Here is a 23,860-nt window from a genome sequence, read left to right as displayed (position 1 = left end):
ATCTCTTAATTCTGGTTATCAAACACTAGTGACAAAGACATGTAATGGAGACAGGTTATTTTACAGTTTAGCAATAGACTTTATTGTCTAAAACTGACAGTGAAATGAACTGAAATAGTAAACTTCACTGGGAATTTAATAATTATAAATTACCCAAACAGGCTTTTCTGCATTATAATCTAAAAAGAAAAACGTTTTCATTTCCTTTTCATATTGGTGCAAACACACACACCGAGACTGATAGATCTGTAATAGGCCAATATCAGCTGATAATATTGGTCAACTGATTTATAAGTTGGGCTCTATTTATAATAATTAAATTCCCACTGAAGTTTGCTGTTTTAGTGCACTGAAGTCATTTTAGACAATTAAGTTTATTGTTAAACTGTAGAACAGTATATTGAGATGTTATTGCAAAGAATGTGTGTATACTGGATGGTTTATATATTTTTTTTACTCCCGAATATCAATTTCGGCATCAGCCTCCAGAAATTTGTGTCAGTCAGGCTCTAAAATTCAACTTTCATTTCATCTGTTTTCAAAAAAGTTTTTAAAAGCTATTCAGGTTTTTAAATTGTATTTAAATAATTTATTATTGAATAACAGATTATTTAATACCGTTATTCAACAAATTAGACGTTTAAAAGTTTGGTGTGACCTAACGTTTTTTTTTAACCTTGTGAAAAACTCTCAACTTTGAACAAAACAAATCTTTCCCTGCATAATTAAAGGCTGCCGCTGTCAACTTACACACTAATTTCAGTTTGAAGCTGCTGGGTTACTCTGGGCTGCACAACACTTTACAATATTGTTAAATCTCTGAAACAAAATAGCATCAGACAAAATAAGCATGAGCTTGTTGTTCAGACAGACATTTACAGGCTATGTGAAAGCATATTGTTGTAATTTCCCTGCCCTTTTCTGTCTATTGCTATGAGAAAAAAATCCTGTTCCTATAAAACTTGGAGAGATTTACCACAAGCAGTGGGCTGACTTCATCCTAAAGCATGCAGCGAGCTTCTTTCTGAAAGGCCACGCTGAAGCCCAGAGACACTAGCCACTGTTTGAGCTTGTCGTTTGGGTATTTTTCATCGAGTGTGTCTGACAGAAAGATAACACACTGTCACAGAGAGCCATCCATCTTCGTTTCCAGGTTGCTCCTGGAGAATTCAATCTTGAGAGTGTGGGGTTAGACACATTGGTGATTAATCAACTCCATCCTCGTGTGTGTGTGAGTCTATGTGTGTAGATCTATATGTCTCTTTGTCTGCTTGTGATAAATCACTGTCTAACCCTGTACAGGACAGACAATGCCCGAGCCCCCTTCAGTCCACTGAAGATAAATTCATCTTCAAGTGATGTGCTGACAATAGCAGGACAAGAAAATGAAATCTTACTTACTCAGCTGCAGCATAAAGTGCAGTCAGAGTGGTTGATGTCTGGTGTTTTACAGGGGAAAAGGGAATAGAAAGTGGGAATTTGTCAAAAAAAAAATGTTGCTGGATGTTGACCAAGAGTGAGTATTGAGAAAGGCATGGGAACACACTCTTGTGCACACACAAACCCACACACACAAACATTAGGGCACAGGGTTGATGAATAATTCCTCCGGGCTGTTGAGAAAGATCCCATTCACAAGTGATTCAACTGTGACACCAGGGTTTTGCTTTGTATGTTATTAGGTTTACTATTATGGGCGACATGCGAGAGGTGACGCAACCCAGAAATTACACAACGTTGTGAAATGCGTGCAGTGATGCGAGACAAACAAAAGTGACAGGCAGCGCTGGAGATTCTGTTGCAAACAGCTTGCTACTGACAACCGAACTCAAGGGCACTCTAACAAGTTTCAACAAACCTGACTTATTGTGTTTTCCATTTCACATTACAGTTTTATTTAGCTTGAACAGTATGTTAGGATGAGGTTTCATGTGGAATTGTTGTTTCACAAGTGAAAAACTTTCGGATCTATCTTTCAACAAGATTTAAATGAAAATGGGCCAGGAGCACAAAGAACATGCTACACTCAGATACAACCAAGATGTTGTTATGTTCAGATATGAGGATTACACAGAAAGTGTAATTATAAAATCCTCACATTCCATATATATAAAGCTGACATACTTAGTTCATTCTGGAGTAAACAGTAATAGAAGAAGAAGTATTTAACTGCAGTAGATGCAAATAAGATGCACATATTTTTAAAATTGGTGCTAGATGACCAGAGCAAACAGAAAAAGGTCCGCTTACTAGAAAACTGACAACAACCAGAATGGACTGTGTCATGCCAATCCTATAACAGCTCCAGTTGGGCGGTGCTTACTTTTGCTCTGTTTTGAAGCAGGAAACAATATGGCGACCGCCTTGTCACAAACTTTCTTGTGATAAGGTTAATCAGATCCCAGAAAAATGTTTGTGAAAATACTTGAGTTGAGATATATGCGATGCAGTAACATAATCCTGGTTGGTATTTGACCAGCAGTGCCTCTCTTTACAGTTTAATCTGATGTTTCTCAGTCTGACTTTTACAGACTTTACGTACATGGAGGTGCAGTAATACAAAATGCGGTGGTACAATCTGTAGCTCGAGCCCAGAGGAGTCCACCGGATCACGGGGGAAATGAACAGGGGAGCTCTGGGTGCAGGCAACATAGAGGGAAGTTTACTAATGTTCATTTGCATATATTACGCAGATTATAATTATACAAATCTGGTTGAAAATTAGCAAGGTTTCCTTGTCTGGAGGCAGACCAGAGAATGTGTCAAGTAACAGAGGTCGACAGGTTCATCCACCTGCTGCCTGAGGGAAAAAGGAGGCCCCCGTTTCCATGTAACAGGTGTGCTGCCCCGTCGCAACCATCAAAACAACACAAATTCACACGAACAGAAATTAAACCGGGGAAGCAGGCGGATGCTGAGACGAGGAAAATAGTAATTATGAAGGATGAGTGGCTCTGGGCGTCACAAGTTGTGGTTGCTTCTCTTTTGTTCCACTTCGACAGGATGCTTGTTGCAGCATTACAGGAAAATGCGTTCTGATTAGAGCAGCGGTGATTGGTTCCACATTGTTTCGGAGGGAAAGCAGCCTGCATCAGTGGGGTTCCGCTGATTTGTTTCTCAATTATCCACCTCTCAATTTTATTTAGCCTTTATGTCAAAGCAGAGCGGGGTGAGAGAAGAAGTGAAAGAGGCGAAATGGAGAGACTGAGAGACTCATAGGTAGAGGAGGCGCCTCTGGACGCAGGTTTATGTTTCCAATCAGGAGATTGCGATCACGACATGAAGCCCAGAGCAAATGGGCCGTAACTCAATCACTGGGGGAGGTCTTCAGGCTCCGAGCGCACATTGGTTCAAGATCATTACTCCTCTGTACGTAACAAAAGGGGGCAAACGCATGCAAACATCAGAGGACGTGTTGTGTTGATGAGCGCACAGAGATGGGATGATAAATGTCGAGGCAAACTAGAGGACCTGAATAGAAAAGAAGTGGCCGCAGAATGCATTGTTCTGCTTCACTGTAAGATGTGAGAACGAATTGACTGTATGGTTTGAATTCACTTTTAAACACCAGCTTCATAAAAAGAAAACATGCTCGAGCGCGCATTTGCAAACCTTTCCAAATCCACAAAAAATCATTTTGCTTTCTCGTGATGCCACCAGTCAGACAAACAGACAACAGATGTAGCCACAGACCAAAATTAACAAACACATTTCATATCCTATAATTTGCACATGGAAAGACAGAGAGGCTGATAGACACGAAGGCAGACGCATTCACACACCAGTCCAACTGGTACAACCAACCCTGCAGGGAAAATGTCTATCTTGGCATCACACTGGCATCAGGCTCGGCATCACGCTGGCATCAACTGTTCATCTATGAGAGAGGGCACGCCCAGTTGAACCAGTGGAGTTCATAACACAGCTGTTGCCTATTGGCCATGCCTCACTGCATAGACTTTTCTCTTAAGCCCCCCCTGGTGCTTCCAGTACTTTAATATTCCCTAATGGAAACATAAACATCCAAGAATTATCACCAACCAAGGCAAAAATAAGGGCTGGTATGGAAAATCATCGAATGTATCCAGCCCGGAACAAGAGAGAAAAACAAGAACACGAACAGACACATAAGTGCAGCACTAATGCAGCTCTGAATAGATGCTGATAAGGTGGAGAGAGAATGCAGGTGCATGTTTCACGCTGGTACAGATTTTGACGGAGCCCAGCCAAAACACGGTCATATCAAAAGATTTCACCGCGCGTATTCATCTGATAACAGACAGAGTTGCACTCGGACACACACAACACTACGCAACACACACACACATACTTCTGGTTATGAACACCAAAGGTAATCTAATCAGTTTATCTCTCTTACAGACAAAACGCACACACACACACTGAGAGGCAGGAGTGTGCCTACCTTATCTTCCAGCCTGATCAGTCGTGCTCCAATCGTTGGGTATTCTTTATCCTCCCCTTTTCCTGGTGAGCGAAAACAACGTCAAACATAATATGACATAAATACATTTGACAAGAGTTTACTACTGGATTATTGTACACTCGTGCACACGTTACAAACATAACACTGTTTTACAGTGAGAGCCCTGAAGGCTCATGATGTAGTACACAGTCCTGTATTGTAATATTTACATTAAATGTCAGAAAGAGTTACATAACATAAAAAATATGAGTAAACGCCATTCTTTAGATTGAAAGCAGGGTAAGTTCGGGTGACTTTACCCTCCACTCTCCGTGGATCTGCATTAGCAACACAGTATTTTCTGATTTACCTTGTGTAAAACCTCTACAATGGTGATTTCACAGACATTTTGTTTTTTAGTACACAGCTCCTGGGCTGTTTTCTTAATTCAGTCCCTTGTCCAACTGGTTAACCCTGTTAGTGGCCAGGGTCAGCCAAGAGTTGTTTACTAAGGGGAACCGTACCAAAGGAAAAAGGGAGGGGGGAAAGAGGGAAGGTGGGTCGCGGTGGAGGGAAATGTGTAGATTCATATGTATACACACTGCGATACACTTTATATTTAACATACCAGCATTAAATCATAATAAAGTATGAATGAAATCTTCTAAAATCACTTATTTCTTTGTAACTTTATAAAGATCCCAATAACGTGGCATGATGATCCGAGTGAATTGTCATTTTTTCACTTTAACTTTATTTATTCAGAATGACATCTTGTTCAAGTTAGCCAGTTTCTTGTTCAGTTGGCAGCGAGGCTGTGGCAGCAGTTGTCAGGAGCAGTTAACTCAACCTTTTTCCAAGGGCGGCACTTTATGTTAAAAAGTGATAAAACTGTCTTCAACATAATGCAGTTTTGGGGCATTGTAATTGGGGAATCGGCAGGAGGTCAGAGTAGATAATAACTGCAGGAAATAATTGCATAACAGTGCATCAAGAAGGCTACTACAGAGAGATGTTTGTCAGCATTTTCTTGCTGCTGTGTCTCATGGACGTAGCCAGGTAGGTTGCTAGCTGTGTAGGTGATTAATTAATTAATTAATCAAGCAGGGTGCACAAAGTCACATATTGCCAAATATAAAACCACATGTAACCCACATCCAAACAACATTATAGGCACACACCCCAGGGACCTCTCTGTCTCTCTTATCTAGTCTGGCACCGCTTGTGAATGTGTGAGGTATAAACACAGGGCTTGGAGTGTGGAGTGATGGTCGTCTATCAGATGTAGACTGTTGTATTTGCTTTGTATTTACCTGGAAGAAACATTCCTGGCTTCCCCAGTGTGCCATCCAGCCTGAGGGAATAGACAGAAGAAATTGGACTGAGAAAGGTAAAAAAAAACACCGGCCAGATGCCGAGGAGATTCAGTTGAGTAAACAGCACTTTATTCCAGCTCATGAACAAAACAGTGAAATAATATAAGCCAATTTATAGAGCCAATAAAATTAAACAAATGGCGTCAGCTTGAACAGTATTTATACACGCTGCTTTAGGAAAAAAAAAAAACCCACATGCAGGTTTTTAAAGGGATGAATAAATGAATGCTATGTTCTTATTGAAATGTCAAGCTTTGAAAATAAACAGTGAGGCTTGCTCATGCGGACTGTTAGTCATCTATAAATCTACTGAGGCAGGGGAAGCAGTTCAATATGCTCTGTAAAGCATTCCCTCTTCTTTTCATCACCTCAAATTAAGGGGGGATTTTTTATCACAAGCAATCACATGTCTTTAATTATCTTTCATTTATATTTGATACAAAGCGGTCACTGCATTATTGTGGGGATTTTGCAGGAGTCAAATGTGGTCAATGCTGTGCAGTCTTCTTCCTTGTGTTTGCTGTTGAATGCTACGTTTTTTTGTCTTTTTTGTAGGGTTGCAAAAAATTATATTAATAATAATAGATTATTATTATCTCAGATATTTATGATAATTGTGATTATAAAAGAGTCTTTGCTCTATGATCCTTTGTTCTAAGGTGTTACATCACAGCACTTAGTTATAAATTACATTAAACAAGAGTCTTCTTGATTTATTGAGATATTTTGGTGCCCCGCTGCTTTCGAAATTTCACAGGGCATTACCGTGAAGTTGGTGCGAGGTCCAGGTGACACACTTACATAAGTCTGACCTAATTTATTATCTAACCGACCTCCTTCGTGGGAGAGCGACAGGAAAATTGCTTTAAAAAAGCAGAGAAAATTTGCGGAACGAGGATGAAAGATTTTTACTTCAGAGGGGACTGGACTTCATTACAGCTCAAGAAAGCACAACAAGGTGTAACAAATCGGATGCCAGCGAGGCTCCTATCTGTCAGAGGAACAGTAACAAACTGTGCAGCAGGAGTGGAATCCAACTGACAGAAACTGTTAAGAGTTGCACAATTACTGAAACCTGAATAGAGGCATCCGTAATGGAGCCATCTCTCTTCCTGTTGTCTTCATGACCCAATTCAGTTGACCATGATGTCACTACAGATTATTTAAAGGGTAACTCAACCACTTTTGCACATTAAAGTGTGTTTAAAGGTCTTGGGGAGTACAACTGCATATAAGTAGTTTAAAAGCCTTTTGTGGCTCCAGAGGAAGCTGCATGTCATTTGATAAATTGCTTTCAGTGGTGTCTCTCAGTGGCAAAGCTGCATTGTGGGAAATGTAGGCGCCAGGTTTTAAAAAAGGAAGAAGAATGCGTCGTACAGTATGTATCGAATTTGATCATTTGTTTTTAAACTGCCCATAATGAGTCCAACAGTGTTATAGGAGTGCAATGCGAGACTAGTGGGCTGCCTTCCAGAACCTGGCACTTACATTACCAATAATTCAACTTGCCACTGAGTGACATCACTGGATAGCAATTTATCAGATTACATGCACCTTCCTCTGGAGCAACAAAAGGCTTTTTATTGCTTTTTCACATATGCAGTAGCACTTCTCAAAACCTGTAAACACAAAATTGGTGGAGTTACCCCTTTAAGGACAAGACAATCAGAAAAACAAAATGTTACCGGTATGCTGTGACTCTTTACAGCAGATATGTGCCATATGAGGCAATGGAAAACTGGGAAAAGAGATTTAAGATGATCTTTTTTGTTTTAAAATGAGATCGTATATTTTGTATTCTGACTTCTTGTTGTGACATGGAGGCCGTGTCCAACAAAATGGTCCAAAAAATAAAAAAAATCAACTGACACAAAGTTAGGGACAGAGAGCGAGGAAGAACGCGTGTGAAATAAAATCAAAGACGGCACCTTCTCTGCAGCTCCTTGATGCGGACCATCATGTTGAGGTGACCCTGGGAATACTGCTCGATCACGTCTCGCACATCATACGGCTTCCGCGCTTGCTGTGGATCAGTGCACGTACACACACACACACACACACACACACACACACACACACACACACACACAGACCATAGAACGAAAACACACACACACAGGGACACAAAAGCCATTGTCAACCATTGCGGCTGTTGCTTGGTCCCCGAAAACATCCCCAACCCCCTAGGGTGCAAAGGGTTCATTGTTAACTCATTGTGTGTGTTTGTGTGTGTATGTGTGTGCGTTGTTGTGCGTGCACTGACAAGTGCATGGTCATGTAGAAAGCAATCGTGTTAAGGTCCTTTCACAGCTTTGTTTAGTGTGATGTGGATACAAGCAGCATCAGAAAGAACCCAGTGAACTCTTTAGGGTATCCTCGGCATACACAGAGTGTAGCCTCTGCAGCTGAGATCACTTAGGCCATAATTGAAAACATGTACAACACTTGGAAATGGTAAGAATATAGGAACCATTCTACAATAACATGTAGCATTAAAATGATGGCCAAAGTATTTCAAACATGATTATGTGTTTTTTTGAAATATTTATTGTGCAAAATTTTCTAACGTAATTCTGCTGACTTTATTACTGTGTGAGGCCGCATCCTGCTGAGTGTGTGTGTGTGTGTGTGTGTGTTTTTGTGAGTTCAGTACAGTAAGTGAATTCCTACTGTAGCCCTAGAGACAGGTTAGCAGATTTCCCATGATACTACGCCTGAACTGAAGTGAGCACAAAGAAGACATGCAGGTGCAGGTTTCAGGCATTTACGCACAAACACACACACACACACACACAAACACACATGCACAGCAGAGCTGCAGCTGATATATGCCCTCGGGACTCCCCCCTTCTCATCCTGTATAACCGCACACTCACTCCATGCACACACAACACACTTCTCTCACTCATCTGTCTCTCTCTTTATCTCTCTATCTCCCCCCTCCTTTGCGCTCCGTAACTTTGCAGAATTTCTCTCTCCTCCTCTGGATTTCCTTTTTGCTTACCTGAAATTTCTTCCTGGCCACAAAGTACTGCATTCTGCGGAGGACTTTAACAGCTGACCTCTGGGCATGGGACAACCTGTGACAGAGAGGGAGACTGATTTAGTTGAAGAGAAAAACAATGATGGGGAAGTGTGCAGATGTTTCCTTGCTGTAAAATGTGAAGTGGCTTGTTTTGGACAAGCTGAGTTATAAAAAAAAGAAAAAAAAGAAAAAGAAAAACTGAAGAAAGGCTGCACGCTCCGAGTCCAGTCTAATTGACTCTTGCTGCATTGAAGAATAGGACAATGTGTGCACCAAGCAACAACAAAACACATGTGGCCCTGACAGGAGAGCACACATTGGAAGGTATGCATTCATGTACACAAAAATACACATTTAACCTAGAGCTGTGTGTTTCAATCTGCTCTCGCCCAGTGCTTGTCTTATCAGTCACTAGTATGAATCTACAAAACAAAGTGAAAGAGGGAAAACAGACTCAGTTTGCATTAAGAGGAGTCCCAAAACACACGTCCCCCGGCTCGAAGCAGCACATCTGTGTCAACACAAGGAAAAACCCACTGGTATGGAGCTAAACACTGAAACAGAAACCACTGGATACAAACAACACACACAACCTCGTACTCGCATACCATAGTGACTGTATGGCATGCACTCGTGTTTGTTTTTTCAAGGAGGCTCTCTGTGTGCTGCGCACTGGCGCTCATGTGATTTATTGGTCAGAGAATGCTGAAACATGTCCTTGGATAGTGCATGTGTGACAGCTGCATGTTTTCATGATGAGTGCTATGAATGAACCTGGATGAGAAAACTAATTCTGCTGTCAAATTTGTTGAGTGACTGGATCTCAGTCCTCTGAGTGATTTAAAACACACAAACACTGTGTGCAGGCACAGACGGACACAGCCACACAAGAGACCACAGCAGTCAAATCGTCATGTTTCAATTTAAAAATGGCAAATTATATTATATTTGAATTCTAATCATTTTATTTTATTTATCCCTTTTTTCCAAGTGCATGGAGGAAACTCCAAATACATCATTTATTGATGATGGTATATTTCAGTATTTATTGTTGAGACAAAAGACCTAGTTTGATGACATTGTAAAGTAGTGTGGGATCATGGGAGTTGTTGTTTTCCTTGTTTAACAACCACCATTGTTGATGAAAATCTGTCTAACCTGACTCAGGCAGAAATGTTCAAAGACATGGTAATGTTTTAGAGTTTTATTCACAATATTAAGCCGTATTTGCAGACCTTCTTCCTCCCCCGTTTCCCTGGAAGTTACAGTGACAGGCAACCAAATGAAACTCACCGTTACCTTGAGTAAAATTCAGATTTCTCTGGGTTTTGAACATTAAGGGAAACATTTGGGAGTACAACTCAAAATATATAACAAAGGTCTGGTAGGGGTTTTTTTTTTGGATATTTTAATCTGGAAATGTGATATCTTTATGTCAGTATTCATAACATTTAATACGTTATTTTTAGTTTTCCATGAACCTGTATTGAGAAGCTCTGACTTGAGGTCTGTTCAAAGAGCATAAAAACACACGTTACCCCTTTATTTTCCCTGAGATTGTACTTTTCATCATCAGGTTTTAATGCAGAAATAAATCATGAATGCTGAATTCATTTTGAAAAATGTAATCATTTCAAACCTCTTTCCAGATCACTCTGAGAAAGCCTCAAACGTAAACATAGTGAAAACTTGTGTTAGACTGATGACATAATCATGATTATTTTACAAGATTACTCAATGACTCTGGAAACATCATGAATGTATTGGCCTTAAAGAAGTTGTCTTGTTACAGAGGATCTTCTCAAACTCCGAACATAATTGAACTGATAAACAAATATTTGGTCAAATGTGACTCTTGTCACTTTTTGGATGCTCCAAGCAAAGGTGCTGACACAGCACAGATAGATGCCAGTAAAAATCTAAGAGGCAACTGGCTTGACCAGGTTTTTTGGCAAACGGCGTCTCACTTGACCGCAATAAGTTTAATTAAACATGCCACAGCCTGGCTGAGAGTGAGCACACCGCTGTAAAACGAAACAAGAGCATTATTGGGAAATGAAATGCGTCACAAACATGATTTATCTCGATTATCATTTTCTTACGATCACTAAAAAACAAAATCGTAATTGAAAATAAAATAATCAATCTTCCAGACCCAGGTTGTGGTCTAGTAATTAGCGTTTACGATGCTATTTAATACTGCCAGGCACTATTCCACTATGAGTGTCAACTTGTTAAATCCATGAATAACCCTTATGTGCTTAATGATTGACTGTTACAGACTTCATGCGGTATCATGTAATATAGAATGAGCTCCTATCTGCAGGGCGAGCAGGACTCGCTCTTTTTTCTTTTGTTTCCATCTCTCTACCTGTCTTCTATTTCATGTACAGTACATCTCAGAGACAGGTGACCTTTCAGCCATCTGTTGGTATCAGAGACAACAAGGTAAAGCTAGTAAGTCGTGGGATGGTGTGTGTGGGTGTGTGTGTGTGTGTGTGCCAGCAGTGTGTCTCCTGAGACGCTGGATTAACAGCAAACCGTCATCTTGCCGGAGAGATCGCGAGGAAGATGGCAGAAATGAAAACGGGGATGGTCGACAACAAAATGATAAATATTAAAACGATGTTTATTGCAATCCCACTTGTACGCACCTCTCAGGAGCATGTGCACTGTACCCACAGATGTGTTTTCATAATGCACTGGACGTGCGTGTCAAACGGCCCTCAGAAAAATAAACAGAAAATGAATGACTCCATTCTGATGTCAAAGGCTACGCTTTTGTATGCAGGGGGTAATGTGTGTGTGCGTCTGTACTCTGTTTTAAACAAGGTTCCTATCAAAGCAGACACACCCAAGTGAACACACACGCACACACCCTCGACACACACAAAAACATACACACACACCACCCTCCCCCCTCCCCAAACAAGGGTCTTTGTGGAGTCAACAAGTCGCACTGAGGTCTTAATTAGGCAGAGGGACAACAAAAGGACTTAACAGACAATGCGTTGACATGGGACCATAAAACATGAACATCAAAGGCTGTCGGGCTGCTGTCTTTTTTCCTGCCCTCCATGCGAGGGCTGCCCAAGCTATAGGAGGAAATGCACACAAACAATGCCAAACATAAAGAGCATGAGGCCCTATTTTGGGGGGGAAAAAGTGTACCTCCCCACCTACTTGCTCTCCATCGTCGATGAGGAGAAGGATGTGTTTTTTTTCCGCCTCTTTTCTGTGTGACTCGGAGGTTCGAGCATAATTGGGAAAGAAAACACATGTAGGAAACAAAAAACATGTGCGGTTTTGATCGTTGTACAACTGTACCACGCTCCCTCCTTGCCCTCCTCCTGTTTCCTGCGTTTGACACAAATGCGCACACATGTTCATCGGGTAAGTGTGATAAAAGAATAACACGGAGGGTTTTGTCCGACACCAACCCCCCTCCTCCTCCCCCCTCCACTCCATTAAACATTTGGCACACAGAAACTGAAGGAATGTAATTCCCACATCTCTCTGCTGATGCTGCCCTTCAAACACTTGCCGGCTCTGACTCTGCTTCCCAGTCATCTCCTCCCGCCTCCCCCCTCTCCATTCTCTTTTCTTGGTGTTTATTTTACATCTGTGCAGAAGATTTGACACACTGTGTATCCTGGGGACTCCTCTTGAGTCAGCAAAGCTCAGATCTCACCCACGACGACTTCAATATATTTTCCATTGTCCTGCGCTGTATGATTCATTCTCTATTGGGGGGGCTGGTTATGTGTTTTCCTTTTTTTTTCTTTTTACGGATTAAACCCCAACTCCTAGCTCCTCTCAACAGACTCGCTATTCTTCATTAGGTCAACTCTAAAAGTCATGTAGAAGCTGTAATTGCTGGAGTCATGAACTGGCCCTGTACCCCCTCTTGAAAAGCTGTGACAGATTTAGCCCCATGGCCTCCCCTGGACCCTTCTCTCTTAATAAGGTTTCTCTTTTTTCATTTTCAGATGGTCACTTTGGAGATCTCAGAGTTGTCAATGGCAACTCTCCCTCGTCCACCCACCCCCTTGGCTCTTTCTTTGGCAGGGGACCGTCAAATATCCTGTGCTTCCATGGTGCGCTGCAATAACCTCGGAGTCAGTCAGGAGAAAGCAGCCTTAGACATCAATGTGCTATGGTCAGGGCCCAGCAAGACTGCTGGCCTGTGTGTGTGTGTGTGTGTGTGTGTGTGTGTGTGTGTGTGTGTGTGTGAGTGTGCATCTGTGTGTGTGTGTGAGATAAGCTTTATGACTGGTGCTTTGGTCCATCAAAGAGATGGGCTCTTCTTCTGTTCTCCTCAAAAACAGACATCCTTTTATCATATCTTGGAAGGATAAGATGACTACATTCTTTCAGGAATGTTTGATCTAAAAAGTGATGGCATGCCAAAGGGTGCCGTGTTAAGAATTATAAGGGCGCACTGCTAAGACACGATATTGTAACAGCCAAGTTTCCCCATTCAGTTAGGGTTTTAAATTAATAGGCTTCAATGCAAGAAATGCTCCCATGTGGATTCTCCTATTAAGGTTTGTCAAGTGGGGAATTAAATCTTCTTGCATGCAGGAAAAAGCACAAGTTTAACCTAATTTTGTCTTTCTCAGGCCACCTCTGCATCAGACCAGCTACATCTGAAGATGCCCCAAAACACCAGTTAATGTTGTCTCTTACTTACGTCCATTTTGGTTGGTCTGCAATTATCAGAAATGCACATCATCTACACTGTGTTTCCATACAGCCAAATGTATATGTTCTCATTTACATTTTTTTTTTCATTCTGTTGACAAAAGTTATTTGACCGCAGCTCACAAGTGGTACTCTTAGCATGCCCAACAGTCGTTTCTGAGTTGCTGTACCAACACATCCAAAGTAAAGCTGCTAAAAATAGCCAGTTGACTCCTTTCCTATTGACAGAAGAGGAGTTTGCCTTTCTGTTTTTTTGTGGTGTGTCACGCTTGATGCCACGATCACAACAGAAAACAGGGAACGGTAGAAAGCAGCACGGAGGCCAGTGACAATGTTAAGATGGTGCATTTCATTTAATCTTTTTCTTCAGTCTATCTTACAAATTCAACGCCAACTGAACGATGTTGAAGCAATGCTTGAACAGAGACCAATAAAACAACGACTTACGTGCCAACATCCAAAACTTCAACACGCACCATACTGTAGCATTGCTAAAAGGAGTAAAAATGTGCCTGTCTTGTTTCCATCAATGCCAACTGGAGCTGGAGTCGATAAAAACCCGTAACCAGCAATCAAAATAAGTTCCAGCCACCAGCCAAATGCTGGTAAAATATACAAGTGGCACATGGTCATCAAAAGTCATCTATTGAGTGGCTGGTTAAATTTGAACATTCACTAGCTATTTGACCAGTGGGCAAAAAAAGCTCATTTTGCCTCCGCCTGTGACCACTGCAGAGTCATTTGACCGTGAAATGAATACATATTTGTACCCTTTCTCACTGAAGATGAAAGCCAGATGTTAGTGGTTGTAATTAGGGGTTTTGTCCAGTGTGAAAGGGATTGTGCATTTCTCTGACTTTCTCTTTTTTCTCAAACTTGACACATCCAGATCCTGGAAGATTCGACTGCCTTGCGTGCAGCTGGCCGCAGCTGGTTAAATATGGCTTCTGATACAATGGTTTCCCTCCCCCCTGTGCCGTGTGTCGGCTCCGCTTGTTTTCATGTCCCCACCAGATCAATAGACACTGATCAAGACACGCTGGAGACAAAAGCAACAACCAGGCCACATCAAAGCAGAGTGCCCATTAAGAGCTGATGACAAAGAGAGAACAGAGAGAGCAAGCCACGTTTGATGTGTGTGGCCTCAGAAAGACGGAGAGAGAGACGCCAGAGATACTGCCCCCCTAACCTTCTGCATCCCTATTACAAACAAGCTGTGAAAGTACTGTACACCATGAAACAAGGACATGTTTGTGTACATATATATGAAGGAATGTATAAAGCAAATGCAGACAAATACAGTGCATCGATCCGTCTCATTTATTCATTTCTACACACCGTAATTTGACTTTAACAATGCTGACACAAACAAAACCTTGGTAAATGCATGTAAAACGGTGTGCTTTGGATCAACAACATTAAATACTATGCTGATATAGTCAGATCTCCCCCCTAGAAAAGGTACATGTGAATGAAAGTCTCCCGTCTTTAAGCTGATAAAGAATCCAGCCAATGTAAATGATTCCTTTCGAGAGACAGTCGACATCCTGGTGACCTCAAAAAAAGCCCCACCCATGTTTAACGTTAATGAGCCTCACAACCTGTCATCATTTAAGGAGAACAGAGACAGACACAGCTCTTTCCCACCACGCGGAGAGAGATTGGAGAGGAGCGCCCATCTAACAAGTAGACTAATGACTAGTGAACTCTTCCTGACACGACTCTAACTGCCAAATTAACTAAAGATTTGGGCGAGGAGGCTTGCAGTTAGGCAGCCGAGAAAATGACGAACTACAACCGTGGGAAAAACTGTTTTTGCTTGGGTATGAAGACCAAAAGGATTAGCATTTTAATGTGTAAAATATAGGCAAGAAGATCTGATTGCAGGTATTCTATGGATAACGGCTTCTTACATAAAATAAGGATGATTGGAATACACTTCAAATCAATCCTACGTTTTATTCTCTTAAGATACGTTTGTGCAGTTCCTTGGAGCAGTAAATTGGGACAACGGCTACCTCTTAGATGTGACCAGACTAATTCAGGTTCTGAGGGTTAATGTTCCAGGCCTAAGGTGTAGCCTCAAGAGAAGGACGTGGCTGTAACTATTCTTCAAAGTGAGCCTAATTAGAGAGTCGGATAGATTTGGGGTTAATGACGCCCTCTTTTAGGCCAGACCTTCTTCTGGTCTAAGTGTTTAGCCTAAGGTGGGTCAGTAATGTGGGCATGCATAGTTTAGTGAGTGCATCTGGGTAAAAAAAAAACTTTTTCTGAGGGCATTTTACCTCATCAATCTGGTTTTTAAGGATGTTTTTGGTTTTTCTGGGAGCTCTCTTTTACGGCATGGCTCCATGTTAATCATTTGGTTGGTCAGTCATCCACTTTTGAGTCCAGACTAAAATGTCTCAACAGCTTTCATCCAGCACCATCAACCAGGACAAATTTTCTTTTTCCATTGGTTTAACTCAAAAACAGTCTGGTTTACTTTATAATGAGCATTACAACCTCACAGGGGTGTTAACATGGCTGTAAACTCTTGCCTGGCTGAAGGGCACCATAGAAACATCTGCAACCATTGTTTTCCTTGTAAGGTTACACACTGGCGTCTCTGAACCCACATCATCACTGGCTGGCTTTTATAATAGTTGGGAGCTTTGACTCTACAGTATGTACAAGATGGACAAACTGACAGCTCCCCAAATGTAAATCCAAAATGCTTCTCCATGTTAAAGAATAGGAAAATCTACTGAGTACACATCACATATAATTTTCCCAAAGATAGTTTCTGTCATTTTAGGTAGTTCTTATCACAATGAAGTTTGTTCAAGTGTTCATGTTTTCTGATTAGTTTGGTTTAAATTAGTTATTTGATGCTATAAAGAAGGAGTGTGAAGTCACGATTGACAGCTGAGCCCCGACTCCAGATGACGTCAGCAGCGCAAGATGGCAGCTGTATCTGGGATATTTTAACTTCAGTTTTGTACAGCCATAAAAATCTCATACCATTGCTAGCCTACCAACAAACCAGCTACAGCCAAGAGGCATAATATTTGAACAGCACTGGATAAAAATAAGCATTTTTAATTTGTGACTCTGGTGTGTATGAGATTATCCCCGATTGCACATGCGTTTGTATACCTGTGTAAAAGCTTGGCTGACTGGCTCGGTCTAGAATGGCATGTGGAGAGTAGTAAGCCTAGCAAAGGGGCCACACACAGAAATCCACATGCACCAGCATCTTGCAGGCACATATATAGACGTACATACCAATGCATTGACATTCAACACTGACAATCCTCCCTGTTTAGACCAACATTCTTGAGGTAGAGTGTGTTTGCGTGCATGTGGGTATGCGCGTGCACGTTATGAGGACAGGAGGGCGATTGGGTTTCTCCAGTGGGGGACGAGGGGGTAAGGTGGTGAAGAAGGATTTATAATTCATGGCCTAATAGGATTTGTTGCTGTTTAGCAGGATTAGGCATGTTAGAGAAAGAATCTATTTATTGCTGCCAGTCGGGGGGTCCCCTAGCCTGGGTGGGGTGGGGTGGTTTTGGGGGTGGGTAGTAGCGAGGTGAGGTCGGGGGGGGGTTGCACACTGGACCCTTGAAATTTTTTTCCCCAATCATTTTCAAGGATAACCCCTGGTACAGAGGCCCCTGAGCACCAAAGCCCACCCCCTCCTCTCAGCTCTCAGTCCCACTACAGCCACCATCTTTGGATTAAATTGGCCGTTTTTCTTTCAGAGCGCTCTGATAATCCAAGCACATGAGCCCAGTCGTTGGTCATGCCAACACACATGGCCGTTCATCTGGGTTTTTATGTGTGTGTGTCCAGAGACAATTAGCACCAGCACACCCTCGGGGGAGCAAGGGCCTGCTGGAGGTGGCGGTCACAGTCCTGACCACGTTCAGCCTGGCTTAACCCTGGCTATGGACCCAGCAGGAGGAAGGAGAAGAAGAAGGGAGGAGAGAGGGAGAGAGAGAGAGAGAGAGAGAGGGAGAAAGGACGAGATGGAGGGTGACCTGAGGGCCTTCTTACCTAAGGGACTTCCCTTTCATAAGCCAATCGGTTTAGATTATAAAACCGTGCTCCTTTTCAAAAGAGCATTATTCTTTCATTCATTCATGTGTGGTTGGGGCTGTGGTGGGCGACTGACTGACATTAAAGACTACTGTTTAAATAGGCCTTTCTACAGTGGTCAGCCTTTTTGTTCCTGCTTTTCAGTTATTGGAGGCCTGATTGGCTTCCCTAATGGCGATTGCTGTATGTGTCTGTTTGTGTATTAAAGAAAAAGAAAGAAAAAATTTGAAGGGGCAGCATTTTTCATCCTCCATCAAGTTTTTAGCATCCTAATCAATATTCTAATGAAGTGTATACTGTTGTTAAACTCGTTGAACACTTTCATCTCAGTGCGTTAAGAGGTCTGAACGACTGAAGCGGGCGAGGGCTCAGCTTGCCAGTCCAGAGGGTGGACATGTGGATTCAGCCTATGTTTTTAGTTGAGGTGACGCATGAATTCTACCAGGCTTGGAGAGGTGGCACCACCTGAGCTTTATGATTGCAATGAAGAAGTGCTGTAAGTGCTGTGTCAGTCTTTTTCTCTGGATTCAAACTTATGTCAAGCCTCCAAGTGTGTGACACTGCAAGACTGATACAAGCGCCGACAGACAGGCCTAAGGACTACAAAAATAAAACGAGGAGAGGAGAGGAGAGGAGAGGAGAGGAGAGGGACACGGCCGAGAGTTCTGGCCAAACACAACGCTGCAAAATTCCTTCAAAATGTGGAGAGGAAATCAGCGGGCACAGGTCGGCTGATGAACAACCACATCAGTCTCTGTTTATCTATCCTTCAGTTTGGTTTTCATTTATTTGCACGATGACAAAAGATAAGAAGAAAGCTAATAAAAACATACAAATAATAAGATGACCAGTAAATACATTCCTCTGTAGCTCCCACACATTTTTACCCGCATTTAAACTTGCTCAAATTCTAGTTTCTTCAGTTTCAACAAATGAGGCCGCTTAGTCAATAACAGAGTAGTATGCTGAAACTATGAGTAAGCAAAAGATGAGTGAGACAGAGAGCGAGAGATGAAGTGGTGGAGGGAGTGGTCGCGGTAACAGTAGTAAGTCGAGGTGGAGGGGAGGGATTTATGGCAGCAGATGAGGCTGAGAAACGTCTTTGCAGACTTTGCTTTAATAGCTTCCGCTCCATGTCCACCGTACAATTAGCACACTGCCTCTGTCTCCACGTCTGTCCTTGCCCGGACGGTAATTATACCAGCAGTCCAAACACACATGCAGACAGACAGGCAGGCAGAGAGACAGGAAAGCTGAGAAAGGCTGAATGGGGTCATATCACTGGCGCTGTTACTTCATAACCCTCCACTGGTGATTTATTGCTTATACAGTAAAGATATTAAGTTATTGGGATTTTTTTGACTTTTCGGATCATGATGGGCTTCGGCGTATCCAATCAAGCAGAAGTGGTTTAGAGTCTCTAATACCAGGTCTGCAGACTTGAGGCTTAAGACATGGACTCAACTAACATCACAGATATTAGGAGTTAAGATTTCACTGAAGACCTGACTTATGTGAAGCTTGACTTGAGGAGACTAGAGACTAAAAAGCAAAAAAAAAAAAAGCAGGTTTAGACGTGTTAAAATCCCAGCACAATATAAATAGACATCGGCAGGCAGGCCTTGAATATTTCAACGACCTCATATAGACATGTTTTCAGGTCTATAAAAATAAGAAGTATTTTCCATGTTTCTTACCTGGTTATTTTATCTTACTGACGTCTACTCTTGCTCCTTCATTGAGAAATCCAGAATCTATGAATATGCAAAGATTATATACCACAAAAGCTAAACTGCTGGACACAACACTGTACGTCCAGCACAGGCAAACTTTCCCCTTTCAGCAGATGAATGTGAAAACAACCTCCTCGTCTTTAAATCTGCACAGTGAAGTGGAGGGGGACGTTAATCATTACAATTGAGAGCAACTGGTCTCGGCAATGTAAAAAACACTGTTAACACAGTTGTCAGGATGCCATGTGAATTAACAGTCAACATTCAGAGATGTGAAAGACTTTTAATTGACTTGTAATGTTTATCCAGACTTAAGACTTGACTTGAGACTAAAATTTACTTGGACTTGGTCTGGAATGGTTTAAACCTTCCATGGAAACTTTGTCGATTTTCAACCAGCTTTGTATCACTACAATGTGGGCAGCACATGCAAATGAACAACGTTGAACTTCAGTCTATTTTGCCTGCAGCCAGCACTCCCCGCTCATTTACTCTAGGGCTGTTGCTCCAACTACAGATTGTACTCCCACCTACACAGACACAAAGAAGTCGGATTTAAAGAGAGAGAGATCGCAAGACGGGTTTGTGAATTGGCCACGAGCCAGCCAAAACCAAGCACCGCCCAACTGTGTTGCTAACCAGCAGGAGAGTTTGCGGCCGGTTTATATAGGATTTCTACCTTTCGAGCTAAATCGGATAAAACAGCCCTTCATGTAGCACCAATTTCAAACATATTGGAAGGTTGATGTTGGTTCTCAGTCATCCAGGTCATGGTGATTCTAAGTGCTACATCGTAGGCAACAGGACTTGTCTCAGTTTCTTGAAACTGAGCCAGGACTAAGACCTGCATCTTTTAGATATAGCACATAATTCATATTTTTAGTTAAGGTAAATTCTCAGGTGTCCAAAGGTTTCCATTATCCCTTTATTTGGCTCAACTGGTAATTCAAATCTACTTCGGCTCCTTCCCTTCTCATGGTTTCAGTCTTACAACTTTTTGTTTCTCTGGTGTTGACAGCAGGGGTGATGTTGTAAATTTTAATTTGTAGGCTTTTTTAGTGCATTCTTTCACTATTTGCTGTTGAAAGGTCTTCCAATGTCCAACTGGGACTATTAAGTTTTATTTAATCCAGACAAAAAGATAAAAGAGTTTCATTTGTTTTTTCTTTTCTCAATGGTTACATTAACCTTATCCTGTCAAACAGTCAAGGGTCAATTTTAGATTTTGGCGGGATATGCCGAGCACAGCGTGGTGTCGTGTGACTGGAACAAATGTATGTCCGTATCACTTTGTACGAGTGAACAGAATGAGGAACATGGTTACATTTAAAAGACTGACTACAGGCTCTGATCCAACCTGAGTGTGTAAGCAGTCCGGGTCAGGAACGGCTCCTTGCTTGCTGCTATAGTGGGATCGGATGACTGTACACTGAGAGTTCACAGGCCCAGGAGGAGGTGAAAGATGATCAGAAGGCTCGGTGGGTGCAGCAGGGTCTATGATTGGTCAAATTGACCCTCCTAATGTTCTCTGGTGAGATTAGATATGAGAGGGGAGTGTGTCGGGGGGGGAATTATGGGCCTGTATCACTGCTCTTAAGCTCCTCTAAAAATTATACGGTTTTGGTTCAACACTTCTTTCTTTTCATCAGCACTGTTTTGCATGCATTTAAATGCCATTGGACAGCTGTTTGAACAACATCGGAGTACTGTTCAAGACTCTGGGGCAGTATCTTACAGCAAAACCTGGCAATGTCATTGTGTTCCATTTAAACTGTTTGCAGTGTTGTTTGAATATAATGTAAACGGGTAATGGACTATATTACCACGTTCGACATGAATTTAAAAACACATCACTTAGATAAGACGTCTATATCTTTCAACGGCACCACTTTTGACATCGCTTGAATGTGTTTGAATATTGTTTGAATACGACTCCTGCATGTTTTGTAATCAATCTGAGTGATATTTGTGTTACTTTTCCAAGTTCTACACCAGTGAGCAGCGAGATCTGCTGATCCTGAGATTGTGCTCCAAAGGAATGAAATCTAATTTGAGTGGGAGAACAAACAATAGCCAGAACATTTGGGACAATGTTGAAAACAGGAGCGACTGCCAAACCTCTAAACAGAACACAATGAAGAGAGCGTCCAATTCATAAGCCCAGAAGGTAAGCCTAAACTCCACATCCAAAACGCTGGTAAATATATATGTTGCACTGGATTAATAACTTAAAGTAATATGTCAAACAATCCTGCAGCCTAGGGTCAATTGTTAGCGCACTAATATGAGACAGATACAGAGAATCATGCAAGGACATGCACAATTTATAACTGATGTAACACTACCATGATATAACAACACTGACCTAATAACACGACGCAGTCTGCAAGCCAGGGGAATGAACATGATGAAAAATGATTTCCAATACGACTCCACACTGACAGACAGGAAAAACAGACACGCTGGCTCAGCGCCTGGAGCATTAAATGACAGGCTGAAGTTCAGAGGCATTTATTTGTCATAATACTAAACTAACTTGAGATCAGCTGATATCTGTCAACACGCTTCACCTAACATTGCTGTGATACAACACTGAACGACTGTGTCAACAATGTTGAAATGAAACAAAGAGGCATAAGGTAGAAAGAACGGAGCCTATAATAGAAAATTAAGAAGGAGGAGAGGATGAAGAAATGTCAGATTCATCTTGTTTTCAAAGAGCTCGGTTATGAGAGCGGTTATCTGAAACGAGGCGCTGGGAACGGGGTGCAAAGCCATAATTGGATGTTTGTCCCCGGCCAATTTTTCAGGGCAAATTATCAACGCATGGGTTGGATTGCTGGAACCACATTGTGGAGGTGGAAACAGTGGGAGCATTGAGGGGCCAGCGTGACGCGCTAATAGAATCATTTAGCACACTGGGATAACGACAGCATGTGATGGATGGAGCGAAGGCCCTGCATCTGCTGCTGCTGCCACGTTAGCCCTGCTGACTCATTGCTAAAGGTGCAGCCATCAAGATCTGTGTGTGTGTGTGTGCCTCTCTGTATATTTCTACATCTGACTGTGAGTGTTTGCAAGTGTGTGTGCCGACAATGAAGTGTGTGTATAAGCATGGCAAAGGCCCTCCTGGCAAAATCCACAGAGCCTTGTCTATCTCTGAGTGTGTGGGTAAAATGATGACTGGGCATGTTGCTTTTGGAAAGCCTGCTGCACTGTGCCATCTCAGACTTGGGACTGCCTTGTGTGCCCTCCCCCTACTCCCAAAAACAAACTGTCACTCATGGCTTGCCACTGACCTCCACATTTCCAAACTCAGATAGGCAAAAAGAAATATACTTTGGATAAGAATAACGTTAGAAATGTAATCATTTCAAGCTTCTTTTTTTGTTGACACAGAATGCTATACTGGATCACCACTTCAGAGTTAAAGATTGTGGAGAAAATTGGAATAATTAAAATGCTGCACGCTGCTATTGTCATTACTGCAGTACAGTAAGTGTCTACAGTTTATATTGCATGGCTGTGTGTGTGTGCCCACACCTATAGATTAGTGAAATGGAAGGAGTTATGTCATGCCAGGGGTCTGAAATAAAAATAAAAAAAAGTCTGGTTTATTTTCTGCACAGGCAATGTTAGGTGAGTGGCAGATGAGGTACTTTAATGCCGTGAAAGTTTCCAGTTTGAATCATCGGTGCAAAAGATGACTGTGTTTAAAAAAGAGGGAAAAAAAGACTGTGTTCGGTAGGAAAGACGTTTGTTACAAGAATCAGAAACATAAAAAAAAAAAAAAAGGGAAAAAGGAAATTAAAAAAACAAAAAAAATCCAATCCCTGATCTTAAATTGACGTTGTATATGCACCACTATTGCAGGCTGAAGTTTGGGACTGTGTTTTGTACACATTTGGATGAAGTCAGCTTACAACAGTATTTAAAATTTACTGCAGCTCTAATTTTGCATGCTTCACCACACAATAGGCCAGTGAGGCCAGTGGTTCTGCAGCATTTACAGCCATTTGCTAAGGCACAGTGTCAGAAAAAAGACGATAACTGAGAACAAATGTTGAAATATTTCACAGAACGAACATAACATAACTTTTTAATTATCCATGTTGCTATTTTATTGAGGAAAAGTGTTGCGAAAGGGGAAAATACTTACAACTTTGTCTGTTGTTAAGCACAAAAATACACACTCGGAGGCAAAATAATGTATTCAAGTTTATTGCTATGTTGAGTCACGTTCGCCAGCTTCTGTATCATCTGACGTTTACCTGAAGTTATAGCGGCAGGCAACCCAACAAAACGCACCGTTACCTTGGATAAAATTACATGGTTCTCCAGGTTTGAACATTGCAAGTAACATTTTGGGATAATGTAAGTACACAACTCAATAATGGTTGAGTTGGTTTGAGACATTTTAATGCGGAAATGTTACATATTATATCTTTAAATCATAAATTACAACTTGCCTTAACCTGAGCCTGCTCTGATATTACTCCAGTTCAACTTAATACATAGA

At 41.7% G+C, this 23,860-nt stretch overlaps 1 protein-coding gene across 1 annotated transcript in view; it reads right to left on the bottom strand.

The window, feature by feature from the left end:
* kcnq1.2 (potassium voltage-gated channel, KQT-like subfamily, member 1.2) overlaps nt 1-23,860 on the bottom strand; it is a 180,917-nt gene that overhangs the window by 59,114 nt on the left and 97,943 nt on the right. Inside the window, exons 14-17 of the mRNA XM_084363366.1 lie at nt 8,804-8,879; nt 7,728-7,822; nt 5,737-5,777; nt 4,424-4,485 (exon numbers count right to left, since the gene is read on the bottom strand). Coding sequence (XP_084219492.1) covers nt 4,424-4,485; nt 5,737-5,777; nt 7,728-7,822; nt 8,804-8,879 — 274 coding nt within the window. The remainder of the gene's footprint in view (nt 1-4,423; nt 4,486-5,736; nt 5,778-7,727; nt 7,823-8,803; nt 8,880-23,860) is intronic.

This window comes from Pagrus pagrus (genome assembly GCF_965226575.1).
Source record: "Pagrus pagrus genome assembly, chromosome: 10".
Classification (NCBI taxonomy): Eukaryota; Metazoa; Chordata; class Actinopteri; order Spariformes; family Sparidae; genus Pagrus; species Pagrus pagrus.
The sequence above is the reverse complement of the archived record's forward strand: the minus strand, read 5'-3'. Positions and strand labels throughout refer to the sequence as shown.